Source organism: Mastigoproctus giganteus, chromosome 10, assembly GCF_048544385.1.
Source record: "Mastigoproctus giganteus isolate SK-2022 chromosome 10, ASM4854438v1, whole genome shotgun sequence".
In the NCBI taxonomy this organism is placed as follows: Eukaryota; Metazoa; Arthropoda; class Arachnida; order Uropygi; family Thelyphonidae; genus Mastigoproctus; species Mastigoproctus giganteus.
Window position 1 is genome coordinate 467324 of NC_143584.1, and position 23199 is coordinate 490522.

General features: G+C 42.2%; 1 protein-coding gene across 1 annotated transcript in view; it reads left to right on the forward strand.

Moving 5' to 3' along the window:
• LOC150078607 (adenosine deaminase-like) overlaps nt 1–23199 on the forward strand; it is a 109050-nt gene that overhangs the window by 30609 nt on the left and 55242 nt on the right. The window contains exon 2 of the mRNA XM_090383688.1: nt 13885–13946. Coding sequence (XP_090239814.1) covers nt 13885–13946 — 62 coding nt within the window. The remainder of the gene's footprint in view (nt 1–13884; nt 13947–23199) is intronic.

A 23199-nucleotide genomic window follows, 5' to 3' on the forward strand; every position in this document is an offset into this window, starting at 1 on the left:
ACGAAAACAGGCGAGTGACCTACCAACAGATAGAGGATACTTTGGGCCTAAATGCACCAGCAATTCGTTCGATTCTGCAAGATCATTTGCACGTGAAGAAACTTTGTTCTCTCTGGGTGCCGCATCAACTGACTGAAGAGCAGATGACACGACGTGTGACTTGGTGCTGGGAGATGTTAAAAAAGTTTGATAAGGGACAATCTCGGTATGTGAACAACATCGTGACAGGTGACGAGACTTGGCTGTACTATTACGATCTGCCGACCAAGGCTCAAAACAAAGTTTGGGTCTTTGATGATGACACACACCCGTAATTGTCAGAAAATCCCGATCTGTAAAGAAGAAAATGATAGCTGTATTTTTCAAATCGAGTGGAATTGTGGAACGTGTCGTTTTGGACACGCAGAAGACAGTCACAGCTAAGTGGTATACTGAACAATGCCTGCCTAAAGTCATTGGATCTATGAAGAACCTGCGGCCAAAGTCAAGAATGGACACCTGGTACCTCCATCACGAAAATGATCCAGCTCACCGCGCCAAAGCCTGCACCGATTATTTGACCACGACAGGACTGAAACTTCTCGAGCACCCTCCCTACAGGCCAGACCTTGCTCCCTGCGACTTTGCACTGTTCCCGCATGTGAAAATGAAGCTAAAAGGGAGGCGGTTTTCCAGTGATGAGGACCTTCTACGGGCTTGGGACAACGAGCGTGCTTTACTCCCTAGTGAAACTTGGCAGAACTGATTTAAAGATTGGTTTCGGAGGATGGAGAGGTGTATTGAATGTAGAGGAAATTACTTTGAAAAAATTAAATAAACAAAGCTGTATTGCAAAACTTTCCTAGTACCCTTTGTATATACAACAAAATATACAATTGAATAAAAAAACATGTAATACGCATACAAGGTTAAGTCAAGGATACCTTGCATAAATTATTCTTATATTAACCATCAATATGCTACTTTCATCATTATACTCTGTGTTCTCGCCATTCTGTTACAACAACTGAAGACCAATCTTAATTTTCCTTTTTCCAAAAGTCTCTATTTGTTATTAGTCTTTCAGGTGAACTAACAATTCTTCATCAATACAAACACTATATTCAATTATCTATCCTTAGAACATTCAAATATTCTATTATAAAATTTATTATATTCAATTATCTATCTTTAGAACATTCCAAGATTCCCACTATAAACTTTATTATCCTTCTAACATATTATAATCATCTGAACAACAATTTAATCTATTACTTATCTTTCGTTTCCCTTGCATTTTACAATAACCTTCTTGAATTAATTAAACTCTGTTAGTATATATATATATATGATTTATTTCAGAGATAATTTATCTATCAATTTACTTCTAGTGCTATCCCTTTTTCATTAATTAATCACTATACTGTTTCACTAACAGTACTTACTATTATCTTTTTTTTTCTTTCCTTCCCGGGGAGGTTTCAATCTTGCATTTTTGGCTCACTGAGGATCTCCTTCATCTGCTTTCACCTGAATTTGCTACAGATAATTTTTTGGAACTCTTTGCTGCACTGGGACTGGCGTTCTTTCTCCACCTAATTCGGGCTACTTCTATCTTTTCATTCTCTGCTTCCTTCCTTCCTCCTCGAGCTACTAATTCCGCATTTTCGCTCCTTTCTCTCGAGCTACTGATTCTGCGGATTTCGCTCCCTTTCTCTCCACCTTATTAGAACCTATCACAAGGAAAACTCATAGGGCATCTCACACTAACTCCTTCTCCACTCCACTTTATCAAAACTCATCACAAGGAAAAACTCATAGGGTGCTACCCTCGTTTTTCCGATCCACCTATTAAGGACTTTTAAGAAGAAAACTTCCCAGGGCGCCACCCTTCTCTTTTCCCACCACGACCAAACACTCCACTGTTAACTGACACACATTTCCTACCACAACAGAACCCTCAACTGTCAGTGTTACTAACTCGTTTTTACTTATCTCGACTGCTGTGTCCGCTGACTATTTCATCTTCCCTAGCACCAACAAAAAACTCAACTTAGAATCCCACTAACTCATTTTCCTAAACACCCACATAACTCAACTCGAGGATCTGTGCCTGTCTTTCCCTGTTCACTCACTTTTTGTTCATCTCTATTTCTGTACCGCCTACATATGTCAAATTCTCCCTAGTTTTTAGTTTAACCAATCTTACTCATTTTATCAACTTTCTCTCTCTTCTTATTTGCCCGTTTTATTTTCTCAAGCTGACACCTGAGAGCTGGATCTAACTTCTTATTTTAAGAAATTTGTAAAATTTCTGAGGCTGTCAGTACCTTTGAAGTCAGCCATACTGTAGCAGACTAATTTCCCACGATCTAAAAAACTTGCCATCACCGACAGCCAGACAGACTTAAATCTAATTCCCAGTATTTGTTCCGTTTTTACCACCTTATTATCCTCTTGAGGTGTCACCGATTAAAGAAATGTCCCCACAACACCTGGTCCACCGCGCTATTGTTTACCAGAGTTGACCCTTCTACTAATAACAGTTGCTACTGGTTTCTTCATCAATAACTATTGTTTGGTTTGTGTGAACTGAGAGTCGAAGTGTCCCTAGGTTGCTAATAGCTTTTCACTTACCGCTCCCCTTGTATGGACTTTGTCTAATTTAATCCTTTGCGAGCGATCTTAGTAATATTCTTGACTTGTAAGGTTCGCTTCCCCATATTGCCATATTATAAGTTTTACTTTAAATTAATCTCACTTTTCTATAAAATAATAATATACTTGTAAGATTTTACATCTTACAAGTGCTTTGAATGTATTAGTAATGGCCACATGATGCACGGAAGCCTATCCTTATGCCGCACCAGCAAAAAATAAAATAAAATAAGAATAAAAATAAATTAATAATGAGAAAGTTAAAAAAAAATAATAATAATAAGAGAAAAGCAAATGGGCAACCTATGTATTTCCCCAAACTGAGCCTCTACCACCCATGAAGTCAACTTATTCCAGTAATTTATAACTCGCTGGCTAAAATAAAACTTCCTGCAGTCCAATCTAAACATCTACCCGTGTGGCCACCAGTTCTAGAATCATTTGTAAATGTGAAAATTTCGTCCTCATTCATTTTACTGATGCCTCCCTCTCAGAGCCTTAAACACCTCAATCAAATCTCCTCGAAGGTGTCTAGTTTCCAAACTCTGCAACCCACATATTCGAAGTCTTTTCTCATATGGACTCCCTTTTGCTGATCTCACTTTGCGAGTTACTCGTCTTTGAAGAAGAACTCTTTATTGCATACAGAACGCACATGCCGTACACAATACCCTTCACGGCTACAAGCCAGGGGTTTACAGTAAAGGTTAATACAAGGTTACAAAGGCTAATACAATATTACAGTAAAGGCTAATACTGTAATATTAATTTGCACTCTTTCAAGAAGAATTTTTGTGTCCATACTTGAACACAGCATTCCAAGTGTGGCCTAACAATAGCCTCAATCAATGGGATTATCACGTCCCTATCTCTGCTAGCAATCGTTCGATACATCATCGATAGGGCACCATGGGCCTTCCTTGCAACCTGTCTGTAATGCTCAGAGAACTTGCGCACCAGCATAATTTTAAGGGAGGCAGCATGCTGCCCCCCTTAAAATTATGGGGTATATGCCATCAACCCCGGGAGCCTTACTAGCCTATAGGCTCGAATGTTTTTTTATTAACTAAACGTGTGAAATTTCAAAATCATTAATTACAATTTTTTCAACCGCACTCCCAGAATTGACACAAACGGTTTTTCTTCTGTAAATATGGATGCAAAGTAACTCCTGAGTTCTTCTGCAACTTCAGCTGGGATATCTAATACTATCCTACGTCCATTACATAAGGGTCCGATCTGGTTTGTCCTTCTCTTCTTTGCATTTATATATGTGAAGAATTCCCCACCCCTCTTTGCCAGAGATTTCCCATAGTATGCCTTTGCCCGCCTAACCTTTTTCTGTGGCCCTTCCAATATTTCAGATCAATTTGTATCTGTTATAGGCTTCAGCACTTTTTTATTGCTCTATAACCTTTCCATGCCACCTTTTTCTGCTCAAGTAATGTGGCAACTTCACTATTCATCCAACTCGGAACCCTTCTCGTGGAGTATTTTTTTAATGGTATATACGCATTCGAGGCTTCTGTGATTAATATTTTAAAGGTATACCATAATTCAATTGTATTCGCCCTCTATGAGTTATCTGCCCAGTTAATAGAAGCCATGTAGCATCTTAAACCATTGTAATTTCCTTTCCCGAGGTTATTCCTTTGCCTTTTACTGCTGCTACCCCTCTTTCTCTTCATCATCCACCGTAGAACTCCGTGATCACTTCCTGCTACTGGTTCCTCTACTGTCAGCCCTGTTATGTCATCTGATTCATGTGTGATGATGACGTCTAGGATATTCTTTTCTCTAGTACTTTCCCTGACATGTTGTTGATACAAATAACAGTCATCTAGTTGATTTAAAAATTGTTCCCCATGTCGAGTTTTCTTCCCATTTACTCCAATCAATTAGAGGCAGATTGAAATCACCCATAATTAGACATTGACGCTTACTTGCCCATGCCATTTGCATGAAAATGCTCTCATCATCCCCTATCTCCGGGTGGCACCACCTTTCCGTCACCCTTCTTGTGTCAGCGTTACTTCTCCTAACCAGCATTTCGAATTCACTCATTTTATTGACGACACTTCTGACATTTCCGTACAAACAATTAAGTCTTAATGTTCTCATATAGTTAACTACCCTGACACACCCCTTAAAGTTATTTAAGCTCGCTTCCCTGGTATTAGCTGCCGGCTCATTTGAAACGTTTCTGCCCTCAGAACATCTCGCTGCCATGTTCTGTTGGGGTGACAAACAAGAACTCTTGAGGTTTGTGCAAGCGTCAATTTTAGGCTATACCGTAGCCCAGTGGTCAGGAGCGACAGTGCATAGCACGCGTTCCTTGAGTGGACCGGGGGTCAAGCCCGTGACTACTAAATACGATAAATATTTGTATTGACGATTTATTGTAAAACTCTACTGACTTGGTTGTCGTGCCGGAGTGTAAACACAAAATTTATTTAAAATTCTACCAATATTACCCTCCCCCCCCCCAAAAAAAAAAACTAGCAGTTTCTCTGAACCTTTAATCCTCAATAATATTGCCAAAAACTCTCGCACCACCTTTGTTTAAATGTATCCCGTCTGTACAAAACAGATTCCTTCTACCTACAAGTGCGGGCCATGCCTCGCAGAGTCCTTCAAGTCTTGAGTTAATCCACAAGGCTTCCACCATATCCCTCCTATCGTGCCTGGGCAGTATTGTAGACACAGACATTGAGACGTAATTCGCGGGATTTCTTCAGCGTGGTCCTGTATTTGTCTAACAAACCGTCAGATTGCATACGCTTAATGTCATTAGTCCCGACATGAATAATAATGTTCTCTTTTCTCCCCTTAAAATTTGACAGTCTGTAGGTGACATCGTTAATACCCTGGTTCTACTCCACCTATCCTTATTACAAAAAATATTTCCCGTTTCCCTGACAATGGAGTCCCCTCGTAAGTCCTTTTGAACCAGAGTAGTTTGCACTTGGTTTTTCTGTTCTGGGGACAGAATCGGAAGTAATTTTCTAGAGTCTCGAGTCCCTGACGAGCTGCCACTTACATTATTCTCGAGGGCAAATCATATAGACCAATAGCCCTACTCCCTGTACTAGGGAAAATATATGAAAGACTAATATATAGCAGATTAGCTCAATATTACACAGAAGCAGGTTTGCATTCCAAGAATCAGTACGGTTTTAAGCAGGGCAATTCTACGGAGGATGCCATGCACCACCTACTGACAACAGTTAAAAACACAGAGGAGAAATATATGCTGGCAATCTCCATTGACTTTGCTGGGGCATTTGACTCACTCTGGTGTCCTTAGCAGACTCAGCCAGGCAAATTCCCCACAAAACCTCTATAAGGTAATAAACAACTACCTGCCTTAAGACAGAAGTGTCTCAGTACGCACAAGGTTCCAGGAATTGACACGCCCTGTGAATAAAGGCTGTCCGCAGGGTTCAATCCTTGGCCCTTTCTTTTGGAACATTGTTCTGGACGAATTTCTGGCTTTGGATCTGGGCCCCGTGGAGAGCCTGGACTTTGCAGATGATATGATTTCCCTTGCAAAAGGTAACACGCGAGTGGTTGTAGAGCAAAGATAAAATTTCGCCTGAAAAAAAAAAAAAAAAAAAAAATACTTCTAAAAGACAATTTGGACATAAGAAGGCGTCCACAAATCAAAATTAACACAACCACTATAAAAATGGTAACTGAACTAAAATATCTTGGAGTGGTCTTTGATTCAAAACTAACTTTTTACCCCCATTTGATCTACTTGGCGTAGAAAGTGAAAATTATGCAGGTATGATTGCCAGGATCAGTCGAGCAGACTGGGGACTCAAAAGAAAGATCCTAGCAATCATATACCGTGCAATGTTCCTACCTGTTATCGCCTATGGAGCCGGTGCGTGATTCACCCGCTCGGCCATAGTAAGAAATAGGAATAAATTAGAATCGATACAAAGGATAATGTCTTGTCATCATTACCAGAGCATATCGCACAGTAGGCACACCTGCGCTACAGTTGCTGGCCGGAACTCTGCCACTTTACCTGGAAGTAGCCAAAAGAGGCTTATATTATAGATTTAAAAAGGGCGTACCCACAGAATTTCTGGGGATAGCCTTTGGGGATACAACCAATACCTTCAATGATGAATAAAAAAAGAATAGCCACAAAGCTCCACGAGCTATGGCAAAGTGGGAGCAGGAAATCAGAGGTCTGGTTGCCAAAACGTTTCTGCCACGGGTGGCAATGGTTAGCCCAAAGCCACCTAAGTGGTATGCCCCTGGACTTTTTACAACATTTATATTGACAGGGCACGGCTCCCTAAAGGCGAAACTAACCTCCTTAGGGATAACTGATGACCCAAACTGCACCTGTGGCGAGAGTGAAGACTGGGCATACATTCTATATGAATGTATAATTTATGACATCTCCAGAACAGAGCTAATAGCACAGAGTGGTCCCCTTCCCAGGGGAGCGGAACATCTGTTCATCACAGAAGAGTCAAATTATAAAGCCTTTACATCTTTCACGCAGAATGTATTCGAAATGCGCATAGCAATGCCAAGAATGGCAATTCAGCCCTCCAGCAATTAATCAATAATTAAAATTGCCCAAGTTTCTCACCATGTCCAGACGATGACTTAAAAACTGTCGGGATAGCAGTATTCTGCACCCTGACATGACTAAACTCCCCAGGACTACCCTGCCATGTGTAGGAACGTGGGGCCCGCACCAAATAAGTGACCATGTAGGGGAGGAAGATGCACAGCAGCCAGGGAAGCAGATTTGCTGAAAAATATCAGTGAGCTGGTGGCAAGGGGATCCAATGTAGAATGAATGAATGAATGAGAATGAAAGACAGAACGAATAGGCTGGGCACTGAGTGAACTAGGAATTATGGTAAAAGGGAATAAATGGCAGTTTTGGTGAAAGAAAGAGTGACCTAGCATGAGGGGGGGGGGAGAGAGAGAGAGAGAGAGAGAGAGAGAGAGAGAGAGAGAGAGAGAGAGAGAGAGAGAGAGAATGGGAATGAGTGGAAGAGCAAATGTAATCGGCCGAAAGAATACAAAGTTAAAAATAACTTACATTACTTTATATATACTGTACCAACAAACATTTACAAACCACATAAACACTATCACTGCATTCTCCCCTGGCCTGCAAAAAAAAAAAAAAAAAAACTTGCGGCCAGGCCTGCACCACAACTGAAGAATAACTGTAAGTTGGGGTGCCCAAAGAGGGCAGTGCAACAAGTAAGAGTCGAATAAATGAGATGAGAGCTAGAAGAATGAATGAAAGTGCAAGCGTGTGAGAAAAAGATGAATCACTTGAGTGAAAAAAAAAAAATAAAATAAAAATTTAAAAAAAAAAGAAATAAAAAAAAAAAAAATATATATATATATATAAACTTGGGAAAAATATATATAAAATAAGAAAAAAAAGTATTAAAAAAAAAGAATGCAAATAGAGTGAGAATGCAGATTAGGTTGTTTGTTTGTTATTTGCTTTTTAGGAGCATTAGCAACTAAGGCCATATTGCTCCGGGATATGCGGTGGTCATTCCCTGACCTTTCCGCATCCTCCGTATTTGGTGGTGACGGGCTCGAACCCCAGTCTAATCAAGAAGCGTGTACTACGCACTGCTGCTCCTTCCCACCTGGCTACGGAGGCGCCTGCAGATTAGGAATGAACCCACCCCTTCGCCTGGTGGGTTCCCCACTGCCAGCTAACATATCCAACCCCCGGAACGGGATGGGCAGCTCGACCTTCATACATGACATCGACGAAGACATTCTGTGGCTTTGCTGCCAACACGCCTTTGGCGATCTGAACTGGGTACTCTAACCCGGTTCCCTTTACAACCCCATCCCCAGGCAGGAGGAAGGAAAATGTCTCCTTTCCTCCCTGCCTACCCCCCAACTTCGCCTGGTGGGGCTGACCTCTTTGGGGATGACTCTGGCGCTGACTCTATCGTCCCTATTCTTCTATCTTTTTTCCCCCAGTCTTTAGTCTCTCCCCCTCACTAAACCGACTAAGTACACCCCTTAACAATGCCACCAAATTCTAATTAATGTCTAAATTCATGTAAATCTCTAAGACAACTAACCTCACGTGTCTAAATTTAATAACATCAAAATTTTGCCCGACCTATTAAGCTTTTAACACATCTCTTTAGCGTTCAACCCCAACCAGCGATTTCCTAACAGCAATCCCATTAAGCATCAATGCCAAACGCGTAATTTTTTTTTTTTTTTTTTTTTAGGTCCAAGCCACTGAAATTCCTGGAAACTAGGTGGCAGAAACCGCCAGAGCAATTTGTGATACTGGATACACCCGGCTAGCCTCCACGTGGCGAAGTATGGGCAACGTCGGGCCCCGGCTGCCAATAATCTGGACAAACAATGGGCACAACTCATCACACTGCACAGACACGGCCCACACACTTTCAAGTCTCTGGCTTGACAGTGTACTGTCCTCGATACAGCGAACGCACGCGGAGATGGGAGAAATCGCAGGTGCCGTCTGACCCGAACATACCTTATATCCTCGAGGGCAAGCACCCGTTTTTTCAGTGACTCAAATTGTTCTAGCAGTGCACCAAATTGTAACTTAAGATCGGCGCACTCCTTAAAACGGTGACAAAGAAAAGAATCTCCAAGGAGCTACGATTATCCACTAGCTCGACCTCAGAATACATGCCACGGGTTCTGCAAAGGATAAAATCATGACTTACCCGGAAATCGCCATCGGCTATTTCCGTATTTTTTCATTTTAAAATTTACATTTCGTAATTTTATTTTAAATAATCTTGCGGATCTCCTTTTCTTGTCCCCACTCCCCCCAACCCTCCAAGAGTTCTCGTTGTTTATTCATTTAAAATTTTCAACTGAAAATATTGAAATGTACAGAAAAATTTTAATCTCTCTGCCTCCAATAAGTTTTTTTCTTCCTCACTGTAGAATTACTTGGGACCAAAGTTAGACAACTGGTTGTGGATATTGCAGACCTGTTTTTAGTGAGCAGACTTTGTCGCACTGCTTTCCTCAGCAGAGAACAACCACAAGAACCATCGGAAGAAACACCATGAAATTGAAACTGCTGTGAAGGGTATCTTTAGAAGATTTCGTTTGAAACCGATCAAAAGCCTTGAAAACGTGAAGAACAGTTGCTCGGTTTCATCGAGATTTATCATCGAATTTGTTCCAAGATGAGGAACATAAGCAAATGCCACCAGGATCCACACTCGGAATCCATACTGCCGATGAACATAGTCGTCTTAAGCTATCCTGCATATGCTTAACACTTGACGATCCGGCATTTTTCCAAATTGGATGAATTTCCAAGCTGATAGAAAAACACCATGGATGGAATAAGAAGGTGTCAACCAAACAGGATCAAGCTCAGGAGCATAGGTTCTGAGAACAAGTGCAGAAAGAGGAGCATTTCACGCATCACGATTCTTTTAATATCTCTCTCTCTCTCTCTCTCTCTCTCTCTCTCATTGAGCATTAGACAAAACGAAAGATGCCCACCAGACGCGGCCCTAAGGTTTTTGGCACCCTTGAGATATATCATAAAATATTATAATAAAAATTTTGAATTTCGTCGCTTCCAGACGCCCTTATGCCCTGCTTACCAGACTTGCCGTGTTCTGCCGGCCCTGATATCAACGAGTCTGCTTTTTTCCCTAACAGAAGACATCGTGAAACTATTAGGAAGATATAACGCGGCAAAACGTTGGGGCCAAAAGCTTTGGCAAAAGACCACAGGACCGGACAAGGCTGGTTTTCTACTCTTAGCCTGTTTGAAATCGATTTCGGATTTTTCACGTTGTTTCATGGTAACTTGTACGTCAAACAAAATGATCTTGGTAAAACACCTCCCTCCATTCAATGCCTCCTGTGGTCTTCCGTCAAAAGGATGTCAGAAGGATTTTGATGAATCTTGATGCTAAGAAAGCTCCAGGTCCTGATGGTATTTCTGCACTTGTTCTCAAAACCTGTGCTCCTGACTTACTCCTGTTCTTTGTCACCATTTTTTTTCACTTTCTTATTCCAAAGGTATTTTTCCTTCTTCTTGGAAATTTGCTTGTATCCAGCCAGTTCCTAAAAAGGGTGACAAATCCCTCCCATCCAATTACTTCTACTCTTTCTAAAGTAATGGAGAAATCAATTAACTACCAACTCTTAAACGACTTAGAAACCTTCCGTCTGATCAACGATCGCCAGTATGGATTCCGTCAGTGTCGATCCACTGGTGATGTTCTGGCTTATGTTCTCCTTTTATGGACAAGGTCAATGGAAAAGTTCGGTGAAACACAAGCAGTTGCTCGTGATATCTCAAAGGCTTTTGATCGTGTTTGGCATAAAGGTCTTCTAAACAAGCTTCCATCTTATGGTTTGCCAACTGTTTTTAGTAATTGGTTATCCAGTTTTCTCTCTGATCCTCACTGAGGGTGATGGTAGATGGCTCTCTGTCTTCTAACTTCTCCACTAATGCCGGTTTCCCCCAAGGTTCAGTTCTTTCCCCCCACTCTTTTCCTCTTGTATATCAATGACCTTCTTGCATTGACTGGAAATCCTATCCATAGTTTTGCCGATGATAGCTCATTGCATTCAACTTTCCATTTTGAGAAACCTTGTCCTGCTCAATCAGCTTCAAGTTCTCTAAAATCTGCTGCCAATTCCTTAAATGCCGATCTTCAGGTAATTCTCTAGTGGGGCAAAGACAACTTAGTTGATTTCAACCCTTCTAAAACTCAATCTTGTCTTATATCTCGCAAAAAGGATTCTTCTGCTTCTATGCTTATCTTTAGTGACTCTCCGATTTCTAGGCAAAATGATATATCTCTTTTGGGGATTGTTATTTTGTTGTTATTTGGTTTTTAGGAGCATTAGCAACTAAGGCCATATTGCTCCGGGATATGCGGTGGTCATTCCCTGACCTTTCCACATCCTCCGTATTTGGTGGTGACGGGCTCGAACCCCGGTCTAATCAAGAAGCGTGTGCTACGCACTGCTGCTCCTTCCCACCTGGCTACGGAGGCGCCTTTTGGGGATTACCCTGACTTCTAATCTCTCTTGGCACAAGCAGATTACAAATATTGCTTCCTCTGCATCTAAAAAACTTGGTTTTCTCTTTCGCTCTCGGCGTTACTTTTCTTCCAAACAGTTGCTCACTCTGTATAAATCGCAAATCCGCCCTGCCATGGAATATTGTTCCCACATCTGGGGTGGTGCCCCCAAAACCTCTCTCAGGCTTCTTGATTCCATTCAGAAGAGGGCAGTTAGGTTAATTAATGATTCATCTCTAACAGAGTCTCTCCACTCGCTGTCTCATAGACGTACTGTTTCTGCTGCATGCCTCTTCTACAGATACTTCCATGGGCACTGTTCTTCTGAATTGGCTTCTATAATTCCCGCTCTCTCTTTCAAAATAGTCCGAACACGTGCCGCCACCAGCCAACATCCATTTATTGTCCAACTTCAAACCCACAGAACCAACTTTTCATCTTCTTCGTTTATTCATTCAATTGCCGTTTTCTGGAACAACCTTCCTTCATACGTATTTCCTCAAAATTACAGAAGTTCAAGTCCAATGTCAACAAATATCTTCTTTCGTCTTCCCCACCTCCAACATAAGCACGGTACTAAGTACTATAGGTTCTAATACCTCTCGCGTTTGGGGTTTACATAAAAAAAGAAATTATAGGTATTACCCGCTTTCTCTTATATTTCGCGTTCTGAGCAGTATATTTGAAATTGTTCCACAGTTTTCCTTTAGCCAGCAAGTCGTTAATTTCTGGAGAAAGTTACCTGCGTGGGTAGATGAGGCTAACAGCCTGAGGAAATTCAGGAGTCAGCTGATCAGCATCTACTTAAGAAAGGAAACACATAAGGGCGGTGTTTTTTATATATATATTATTATTTTATCTTTCTATTGTGGTTTATTGTGTTTATTTTCTTAATTACGGGTGTTTTCTACTCATAGGTATTATGGTTAATACATTACTGGTCTTTAAGCTAGCCTAAACTCGGTTATCTTAAATGCCCAGGGCCTATTCATTTATTATTTTTCAACTTGTTACGTATTGCTAAAGAAATTGTCATATTAATTATAGATGAAAAACTGTAGCAATACTACTTTATGACAAAATGATAAAATATTAAACATTTTTATACATTTATTGTATTACATCTTTATACATATTTGTATTACATCACATGGTCGTCAATCCCCTACTTCATCGGGGGCTTTGAGCGGATTGACGGTCCATTCGATGTAATGCATTTCTTACTTACCCGTTTCTGTTTGTATCTATCACAGCTTTGCTATTTTGTCCGATACTGAATTCTAAGTTTCTTTTAAATTCCCATTTTAGTCCCTTTCCCATTGCTATTGGTTAAATAGGTATTATTTATTATAAATTTATTATGAACCGAATTAATATCCCATAATTTCTACAGCAACTGTGATAGAATACACAAAGCCCAACGGGTGAGTTTTTTAAAAAATTACAATAACTTTACTTACTTGATGTGTAAAGTTATTGTAATTTTTTAAAAAACTCACCCGTTGGGCTTTGTGTATTCTATCACAGTTGCTGTAGAAATTATGGGATATTAATTTTGCTCGTATTCCAAATATTCCAGGCACCGAATTCGCGGGGAAAGCAACGGGGCTTTTCATCTAGACTGGGTTCAAGGGGTCCTAAAACATCCCAAAAGCATTACTGACCTGCCGATTAGCTTCGAGATTGATTCATTAATTTGAAGTGGGACCCGGATAGATCAGGATAGTAATAGAAATACTCTGGACGTTCGGGTTTTGCCCTTTGCTTAACATTTTGAGGAACACTCGTGTTTCGATGCTCCTGTGTCCCAGGATAGCAACTGTTTGGGCCACAGAGCCCTCTACAGAGCCTTTTAATCTGGCGCGAGGGAATTTTAGGCTTTTAAATTGGTAGCCAAGTCACCAGAATTAAATGGAATTGAGAACTTTTCGGGACTCTGTCGAAGGGAAAATGAAAACACGAATCCCGAATGAATAAAGTTTGATAAAGTACTGTGTTGATAAAGTTTTTAAGGGGTCTGCCAACAAGAATTTAAGGGCATTCGTGTTAAAGGAGGGGTTACAGTACAAAGTGAATAATTAAGCGGGAGATTAATTTTTTGTTACGAAATGTATAATATAGTAATGTATGCAGGATGTGGGTTAAGATCGAACTCGCTCACAATGCTTCGTTTTTCTTCCAGGTGGAGCTGCACGTTCACCTCGATGGTAGCATACGCCCTACCACTATATGGGAGCTCGCCCGGTAAGTAACCTTTTTACGTCCTTCAAACCGAAAGCAGTTTTGCCTCGGGGTCTCCTATTACGCACACCGGCCCCGTCCACGAATTTGACGGGTTCGAGGACGGACGCTGCTACGAAGTTTGATCGGCCATTGTGAACGGCATCGCCACGATTTTGTGGCAACCCTTCGTTGTGCGTGGAAATAAACTCACAATTTGTGTACTCTTTTTTTTGAATTGGAAACTGATTTATTAATTGAATTTAATTGCATTCTCCCTAAAATCAGATCGAACCCGGTTGACGTGTCCAGTAACAACAACTAATGACACCATTAATGTCCCCCCCCCACACCCTCTGACGTATCTCTAATGATATGGTAAAGTAGGTGGCAGAGGGTTGCCAAAAATTCTATAATTTATTACAATAAATAAAAAACAAATTACTCTGGAAATCCGCGCAACTCCCGTCCAAGCACGATCTTGGGGTCAATTTTGAGTCAAAACAGCTTCAAAGATCGCGCAGCAGACGTCCAGGCCAAGCAACGCCGTCTCACCGAGTGTGAGGTCACACGCTGCACTCACATTCGCCGCTTTGTTCAGCCCGCACTACCTACGGAGCAGAAATCCGAGCGCCTTCAGTGAAAACAACGCGGAAACCCATCTGAGTACTGACGACGCTACTTTGATGGCAAAAAACCTTTCTCCTCCCTCTCTCTCTCACACAACAGAGAGAGAGAGAGAGATAAAAGAAGTACCGAATTTAAGGAAAGTTTCAGAACTAACCTTCTACCTCCGCTTACTTTCAACAATGCCGGTGGGAGAAATAAATACGCCAAGTTTTTGGCAACTGTGCCAAGGAGAATTCTCGTCACTCCCAACGAGCCTCCCCCCCCCCTCTGAAGTCTGTGGTTCGCAAAAAAGTTGACAGATTGACGCCAATGGAGTTGCTCCACAGCGTGGAAAAGATCGGTTGGGCGCGAGAACTTTATTGCTGACGAAAGCCCGTACAAAAGGGGGGGGAGTGTAATCGGTGAACAGCTCGTGATGAGTAGGGTGGTCGCCACGCAAAGTGGTACAAGGGCAGTGATACTACGAGGGCTGAGCAATCCAGCTGATGCCAAGCAAGCAAGCACGATACTGTGCGGACCGACCCAGATTCTGCTGCTAAGGGAAAGAGGAAGGGGGAAGACAGAGAGGGGGAGGAGAAGCTGCAAAGAACTGTTGCCCGTGACTCAAAAAGAAACGTTAAACCCGAATGCTGTTGCGGGCGATGCATCAGTCAGCGATGGAACTTCGTATTTTTAATTGATCGCAATAAAGTGCAACCTCGATATAACGCGCCTTCCCACATCGCGGTAAGATGTCCCCCCCCCCAAAACAATTAGGAAGAAGAGTTCTGTCGAAAGAAGTAGCAAAACTTCATATTGAAAAGGGGGAAATGCGAATCCGGCCGCATCCACTGTCCTCCCGAGAGGGGAAATATTCGCTTCGATATTTTCGTAAACGACGGATGACGCGATAAAAGAAAAAAAAAGGTTTATTAGTGGAACGCTGATTGCAAACAGTGACCTCTGGAGGGGAATACTTCGGCAAGTGAGCGGCAAAGTGAATTTTTGTAAAACAACAGCCAGGGCCGTGCAAAAGTACTCGGGGATCCGGATGCAAAGGGGGTTAAGGGGCCTCGTTTATTTATGCCGAGCCTTCGATGACTCCTTCGATTAGTGGGCCCTAGATCGGGTCCTTGGGCCGGCTCGTCCAATTAACCCCCCAATTGCGCGGCCCTCGCAACAGCGGCACGTGACATATTTCTTCGAGTAGAAGGTACGCTCGAGACGGCAAAATCTGCTAAACTAGACAAAATATACGCGAAGTGACGAGCGATTTATGGAGAAATCACGTGACTAAGTGGCCCTTTGATAGGTAGGCCGGACAGTTGGGTTTTCATTTAGTTTTCTCAAAAGGGTAAATTCCGGGGCTTCATCGGAAGTAAACACACGGCGAAATCCACAAATGAGCGAGACCCAAAAAGTAAGGGCCCCAAAAAGAAATAATCGAAGGAAAGTTCCAAAGATTTGAAAAAGAGTGGCGAAACAAAATGCGGTATATTTGGCGAGTTGGGAATTGCAGAAAGAAGGAACCACGCTGGATGAAAAACGAATTAAAACGGTGAGTTTTCATTTGTGGACTCCAAAAAAAGTGGACTTTGTGAAAACAGAGATGAGGACCACGTGCTTATACGAGTGGTTTGTCCAAAGAAGCGTGGTGAAGGAGTACCAATGAATGGGCAAATTTGAAAGTAAGGGCACTAAGGCGCATTTAGGGCTAGAGCCTCAAGCTGCGAACAAATTTAGACTATGTATATAAAGTGCTTAGCATCATAATACACAGCCATTTCTGAATAAACAGAAAATTTTTAAGGTGGCATCGTTTTAGGTTATATCTCATATTGTGAATGCCTTCACAACGAGTTGCCATGATATTGCACTACTTCGAATAAGTAACGCTTCACCTAAGGAGAAGACTAGTGTTACTTATTCTCAGATAGGTACCACCACCCAGACAGCACTGTTTCAGGGCTATTTGGCCCTTCGTCAGTGAGTGGGTAGGTACCCAAGTGATGCAATGATGTATGATGTATGATGTATTTAGACTATGTCTAAATACATCATACACCATCATAGTCTAAATACATCATACACCATCATATTGATGGTGTATGATGTCTAAATACATCATACACCATCATAGTCTAAATACATCATACACCATCAGGCATCTCTCATATTGTGGAGTTATACTTCATAACTGTTTTTGCCATCATTGCATCACTTGGGTACCTACCCACTCACTGACGAAGGGCCAAATAGCCCTGAAACAGTGCTGTCTGGGTGGTGGTACCTATCTGAGAATAAGTAACACTAGTCTTCTCCTTAGGTGAAGCGTTACTTATTCGAAGTAGTGCAATATCATGGCAACTCGTTGTGAAGGCATTCACAATAGAAGATATAACCTAAAACGATGCCACCTTAAAAATTTTCTGTTTATTCAGAAATGGCTGTGTATTATGATGCTAAGCACTTTATATACATAAGTAAGGGCACTTAAATTTCTTAGCTTCTCGGTGGAGATGACACTTCAAAGCTTCTTCTTGAAGGGTGTTTGTGGAGATGGCACGCTCGTAATGGGATCTCCCACGTTAGTCTCGTAGGTGAATTTGCATTTGGTGACATCGTAGCAGCAGCGTTTCCTGAATTTCTGCGTAATGTTATTCAAGATGAATTGTACAGCAGATGAACAGTCGCACAACTGTGACGAAGCAGCGTTCTACTATAAATGTCTTCCCGGATGTTAAAAAGGCGCCCCAACAAATCGGACATGAGACTAACAGTGCGTGTGTGTGTCTGTGTTCGCAAACGAGACTGGAAACCACAAGCCAAAGCCATTGTGCATGAGCAAACGTCGAGTGTTCCCAGTGTTTTAAGCACGTCACCGTGAAATCTCGACCCGTGATTCATTAAAATAGCTCCAACGCTCGGATGATGGGTGGTATTTTTGCTTTGTGGTTTGAAAATGTTTGTGCCACCGCCGAGACGCTACTTCATTCCAAGAAAACTCCAAAAGAAAAGGCTCTGTTACTGTGGGACCACTGCCCAGCTCATCCTTTGGCTGATGGCCCGAAATCAAAAGATGGCGATCGCATTTCTGCCCAGAAACACAACCGCGCCAGTTGAGCCGTGGAATTCTTCGAGCCTCCAAAGCGCACTATCGTGGTGAGATACTTGCTCCCCAGGTGAACTATGCATTGGCAAAAACCGTGGCATCTTGGTTTACGCCTTCTATGTACACTTCTTATTTGTTAACAGGACACGGCTCACTTAGGGCCAAATTATATGAGAGAGGGTCGGAGACAGATCCTTTCTGTACATGTGGCGAGCAGGAGATTTGGATGCATGTAATTTTTTTATGTCGGGAGTATGAAGACCAAAGGCGGATTTTGATGGCGCATATTCCTGACTTATCATTTGATACAGTGCATTTGCTTATTGCAAATCGTGACTGTTTTAATTCATTCCAGGAGTTTTCAGCTGCTGTTTTTGCAAGAAGAACTGTTCTCAGAGCCTTTCTTCAGAGGCAAACCTAGTGTCTTAATTGTCTTCTTGGAGTTTCACTATTGGTTTCTGCATCTGGCTGGCGGCTGGGGTGCTGGACCTGATTCATGGTGTTGGGTCTGGTGCTCTGGTTGGTTGTCTTTTGTGCTGCAATCATGAATACTCCATTCTGGATTCTGCCGTGCTGGATCAGATTCACTGCGTCGGGTCTGGTGGTCTAAAGCGTCTATTATCCATGGCGTACAGTTGGAGATTGCTGGATAGTACCGTTATTGGTTTTGGAGGTTCCAGTGCATGTGAAACAGCAGCTGAGGAAATATTCAGTTGAACTGTGATTTTTGAAGTTTATAGTTGTGCCATCCAGACTATTGAATATTATTGTTGTTTTATTATATATATATATATTTTTTTTATTATTATTTTTTTTTTTCCCTGCTGGCTCCCTGGTATGGCCAACCCAGGGCGCGGGATTGCTGGCACTCACTGGTATTGCACTACCTCCAGTGGGTGCGGGATTTCAAGTGCGAATAGCGCTACAGTAAAATCAGACTCAAGTAATTTAACATACTTTTTAAGGACTGCTTTGTAAAGACTATATATTCCCAAGTTCTCAAGGTAGATTTGGGCTTATGCCTGGGAGCTACCCTGATTAAGAACACACTTGCACACACACATGAGAGTTTAATGTTTGTCAGAGCATATAATTATATGTAAATATATCTTGTATATAAATCATGTATATACTTTTATGTACATAATGTTGAGACTATATTGTGTGTAATTAATAAATGAATGAATGAAAAATGACTTGCTGGGGTGTGAATATACAAATTCAAGTTCCAGCCGTTCTGGAAAACATTAACACCGAAAGCAGTGCGTTCAACATCGGATTACCGCGGGAGATGGTAAGGTGAACAGCGATTGAAAACTTCTGGGGAAGACCAGATCATTAATAATAACCTCGCACCGTTTTCAGAACAATAAACAAAGGCTGCTTGTAACGTGCTTGGTGGCACGCTACAAGCTTGGAGAAAAGGACCTGGCTGCTTGGATTCAGGTGGATCCGGAAACTCCAATTACGCATTACCCGAGTGAGGAAAAAAGTAAATTAAAAGAGCACGAACAATCGGGGTTTGCTCTTTGAAAATTAAAAAGAGCGACGTCCATACAACATCACCTCCCTCCCTCCCATCACAACGACCGCAAATTTTGAACTTCTCCAGAAAACATTCAAAATTACGCGATTAACGATCGTGGAAATGGTCGCAGTTGCGAAAAGCACTCTTCCATTATTTCTTTTTTTTTACAGAGAAAATCCGAAACCAATGAGTTACAGTTCAGTTATTTATTTATTTTGTACGATGTGATCAACGCACGAAGGAACCAGTTTTTTCTCGCTTCCCTCGTGTATTGTGGCCGGAATATACAACCAACCGGTTGGTTCGGCACCATCCTGATATCCAGCCCTAGGCGGGAATCGAACCCGCGACCTTTGGGTTGCCAGGCAGGCACTTTACCTACCCGGCTAGCCCGGTCGGCAGTTAGAGTTCATGAAGCTCGGACACGAGGCAACAGTTACTGCTCTTGCGCCGAATTCGGGTGATCCGAATTTGCAATAAATTTAGTTGCAGCAGGAACTAAAGCCACGAGGCGTCCAAATTGATTTTCGGGTTGCGATACGGTCGAACATGAAGTTGGCCGAGCGGTGTAGACAGGCGGCCCGAAAGCCCACGGTATCCTGTCGACGATTTATCGGACAGTGTCCTGAAGAGACGGGGGCGGTTAAGTATGGAGACCGCCCCTAAAAGAATGACATCGAGCTTCTTGAAAGGGTCCGCAGAATGGCAACACGCTTGGCGAGATCGGCAAAAGGGCGACCGCACGAGGAAACACTTCGCTTATGTGGGCCGAACAGTTCGGATGAACGAAGCCGAATATTTCAGACGAATACAGAAGCGGGGGGGAGGGGGGGGGGCGGAAATACACAAATTCTAATTACGGGGGTTTGAGGGGCGGGAGTAGGTTTATAGACTGGAGTGCGGGAAGTTTCTTTCTAGCCAGCGAGATGTTAATTTTGTATTAGAATAAGTTGGCTCCGTGGGCGGTTGAGCTGACAGCTGGGGGTGAGGGTTCAAAGCCCGGTTCGATCAGCATTTAAATGGGAAGAAATATTTATTTATTTTTATTTCTTTTCGTTACTTTATATTTATTTTTATTATTTCCTTTATTTATTTCATATTTATTTTTATTATAAAGCGTTTAGGGCGCAAGCCATGGAAAAGTGTAGATAAGCATAGTGCGAAAGCATCAATAATATACAGCCAAATCTGAATTAACAGAATGTTAGCAAAACTAAGAAGGACCAAGTAGCCCTGAAACGGTGCCGTGTGGGTGGTGGCATCCATCTGAGAATAAGTCTTCTTCTCAGGTGAAGCGTTACTTATTCGAAGTAGTGCAATATCATGGCAACTCGTTGTGAAGGTATTCACAATATGAGATGTAACTTAAATGATGTCGCTTTGCTAATATTCTGTTCAATCAGATTTGGCAATGGATTATCGATGTTTTTGCACTATACTGTAAGATCTAAAAGCTTGCAAACGTAATATTTTATAAAAAGTGAGATCAATTTAAAGTAAGGCTTAGGAAATAGCAATATGGGACAGCAAACATTCCCAGTCACTCGCAAAGGATTAAAATTAGACGAGGTTAAATTATAGAAAGGGAGCGGTAAACAAATGCCAAAGGCAAAGAAGGGGTGCGTTTCAGTTCCCAGCGCGCATAACAACAACCGTAACAACGAGAACGGTAGCAGCGACTACTGGCGAGCATGTGTGAATAATTAAGGCTCTGAAAGAACAAAGGGCAGTAGACTGAATATTGTCGGGGACATTCCTTTGATCGGTGACACCTGGTCAAGACACAGGTAGTACATACGGGTCAATTGCTCGGATTAGAAATCAAGCTGGCGTCTGCCTGTCAGCGATGGCAAGTTTGGTAGATGGTGTAAAATAAATCCGCTAAGTTTAACCAGGGGTGGCGAAGATAGCGGCGAACTTCAAAGCAGCGGACTGCCTGGGAAAATTTGCAAATTTATTGAAATGAGCTCTGAAGGGACAAGCTTGAAATGCACGAATAGGAAAGAATGAAAGTTTCGTAAAAAGCAGAAGATTGGGTAAACTCGGAACAAAGGCTACCCTGAATTATGAGGGGCGTTGCTGAATTTAGAGAAACAAAAAGAGAGTGCGGGCAGTCAAGAGGACACTAAGTTGAGATTTTTTTGTCTGCGTGAGTGAAAATGGTTTAGGAACACACAGTTGAGAATTTGGGAGTGTTTTTCGAAGATGAGTTAGAACACAGTTGAGAATTTGGGGGTGCTTTGCGAAAATGAGTTAGTGGGACACAGTGTTGAGTTTTTGACAGTGTTAGTGGGAAAATGAGATAAATGAGACAGAGAACGGACAGTTGAGATCTTGTGGGTGTTTATGAAAATGGGTTAATGGGATTCTAAGTTGAGTTTTTTGTTGGTGCTAGGGAAAATGAAATAGTCAGCGGACACAGCAGTCGAGATTTTCGTCGAGATAAGTAAAATGAGTTAGTAACATGGACAGTTGAGGGTTCTGTTGTGGTAGGAAATGTGTGTCAGTTAACAGTTGAGTGTTTGGTCGTGATGGGTAGCGCCCTAGGGAATTTCTTCTTGAAAGAGTTCTTAATAGGTGGAGCGGAAAAACGAGGGCAGCACCCTATGAGTTTTTCCTTGTGAAAGGTTTTAATAAAGTGGAGAAAAAGGGAGCGAAATCCGCAGAATCAGTAGAGTGTAGAGTGTGTTTAGTGTCAAACTGCACCAGGGGTTTCCTCCATCTCCGCGGACTATACATTATGGGTGTGAAACAGAACACTGTCAATGCCAGAGGTTTAAAAGTGTATGGATTTTGTACATGTGTAGTGTCGTGTACCGTTGTTCCTCTGGTCATTTAGTCGCTGGGCCCCTAATGGGACCCAACGTTGTCCACACTCTGCCTCGTGGAGGCAGACCAGGTACACCACTATTATAGTTATTTACTCTGGCAGGTGCTGCCACCTAATTTCCTGAGATTTCAGTGGCAAGGAGCTTAAAAAAAAATATAATAAAATAAATAAAAAAAATAAATAAATAAAAATAATAATAATAAAAAATAAATAAAAAAAGTTATAGTTATGGGTCAGCCATAAGAAGTACTATTTATGCAAATAAATGTTGTTAAGTTTTTGGGTGTAGGGCTCATGCAATTTAACAATGGTTCAGACACTAGTAATTATAATTAAAAGAGAGAGAGAGAGGGGTGGGGAGACTGAAGGCTGGGGGGAAAGATAGAAATAAGGGGTCCATAGAGAAGATGACCCCCAAATCAGTGGAGCAGGCCCATGCCCCACCAGAGGGAAGAGAGGGGCGGCGAGGGGAGGAGGAGACCAGAAGTCACCTCCCCCTCCCGCCCGGGGAGTGGAGGCAAAGGGCCACGCAAGGGAGCGTGGCTTAAAAAAAAAAAAAAAAAAAATTCTATAGAGTCCCAAAGGAAGGTCTTGTATCACTCCAAGAATGGTTAGTTTAGTCGTGGTGCCTGTTCTTCATCCCTGTAGATAGCAATAAGTGTCCTCCTTCGGGTGAACAGTCCCTGGGCGAATTTTGTCAACTCCTTATACTCCTCTTGCGAGTCCAACAGGTTTGATTTTCTGTCGCGTGGGAAGGAAGTCAGCTTTGTCATCAGGAGGCAGCGGAGATCCTCATAATTTTCACAGTTGTACATTATGTGAGACCATGTCTCCACTTCCCCACAGACAACACAGCGGGGATCGTTTACTAATTTAAAACTGTTTAGTTTGGCATTCAGGGCCCCATGACCTGTTAAAAGATACGTAGTGTACAGTCCAGGGTGAAACCATGATGGTGCTTTTGGGTATAATCTTCCGACATCAAGCAGAAATTTCCTCGTTATTTCCCCTTTTGTGGATTCTGACCACCTATCCTGCCAGACCTGCTGTAGGTGGGTGGCGAGTTTTGTTTTCTCTCTTTTTAGGTTTCCTGTAGGGTCAATGGAGTGGCCCAGGAAGGTGCAGGGAAGCCCTTTTGCGAGATGCTGCACCATGGCACAACGCACCACCTCGAGGTCAAGGGGGAGTGCTCCCGCCA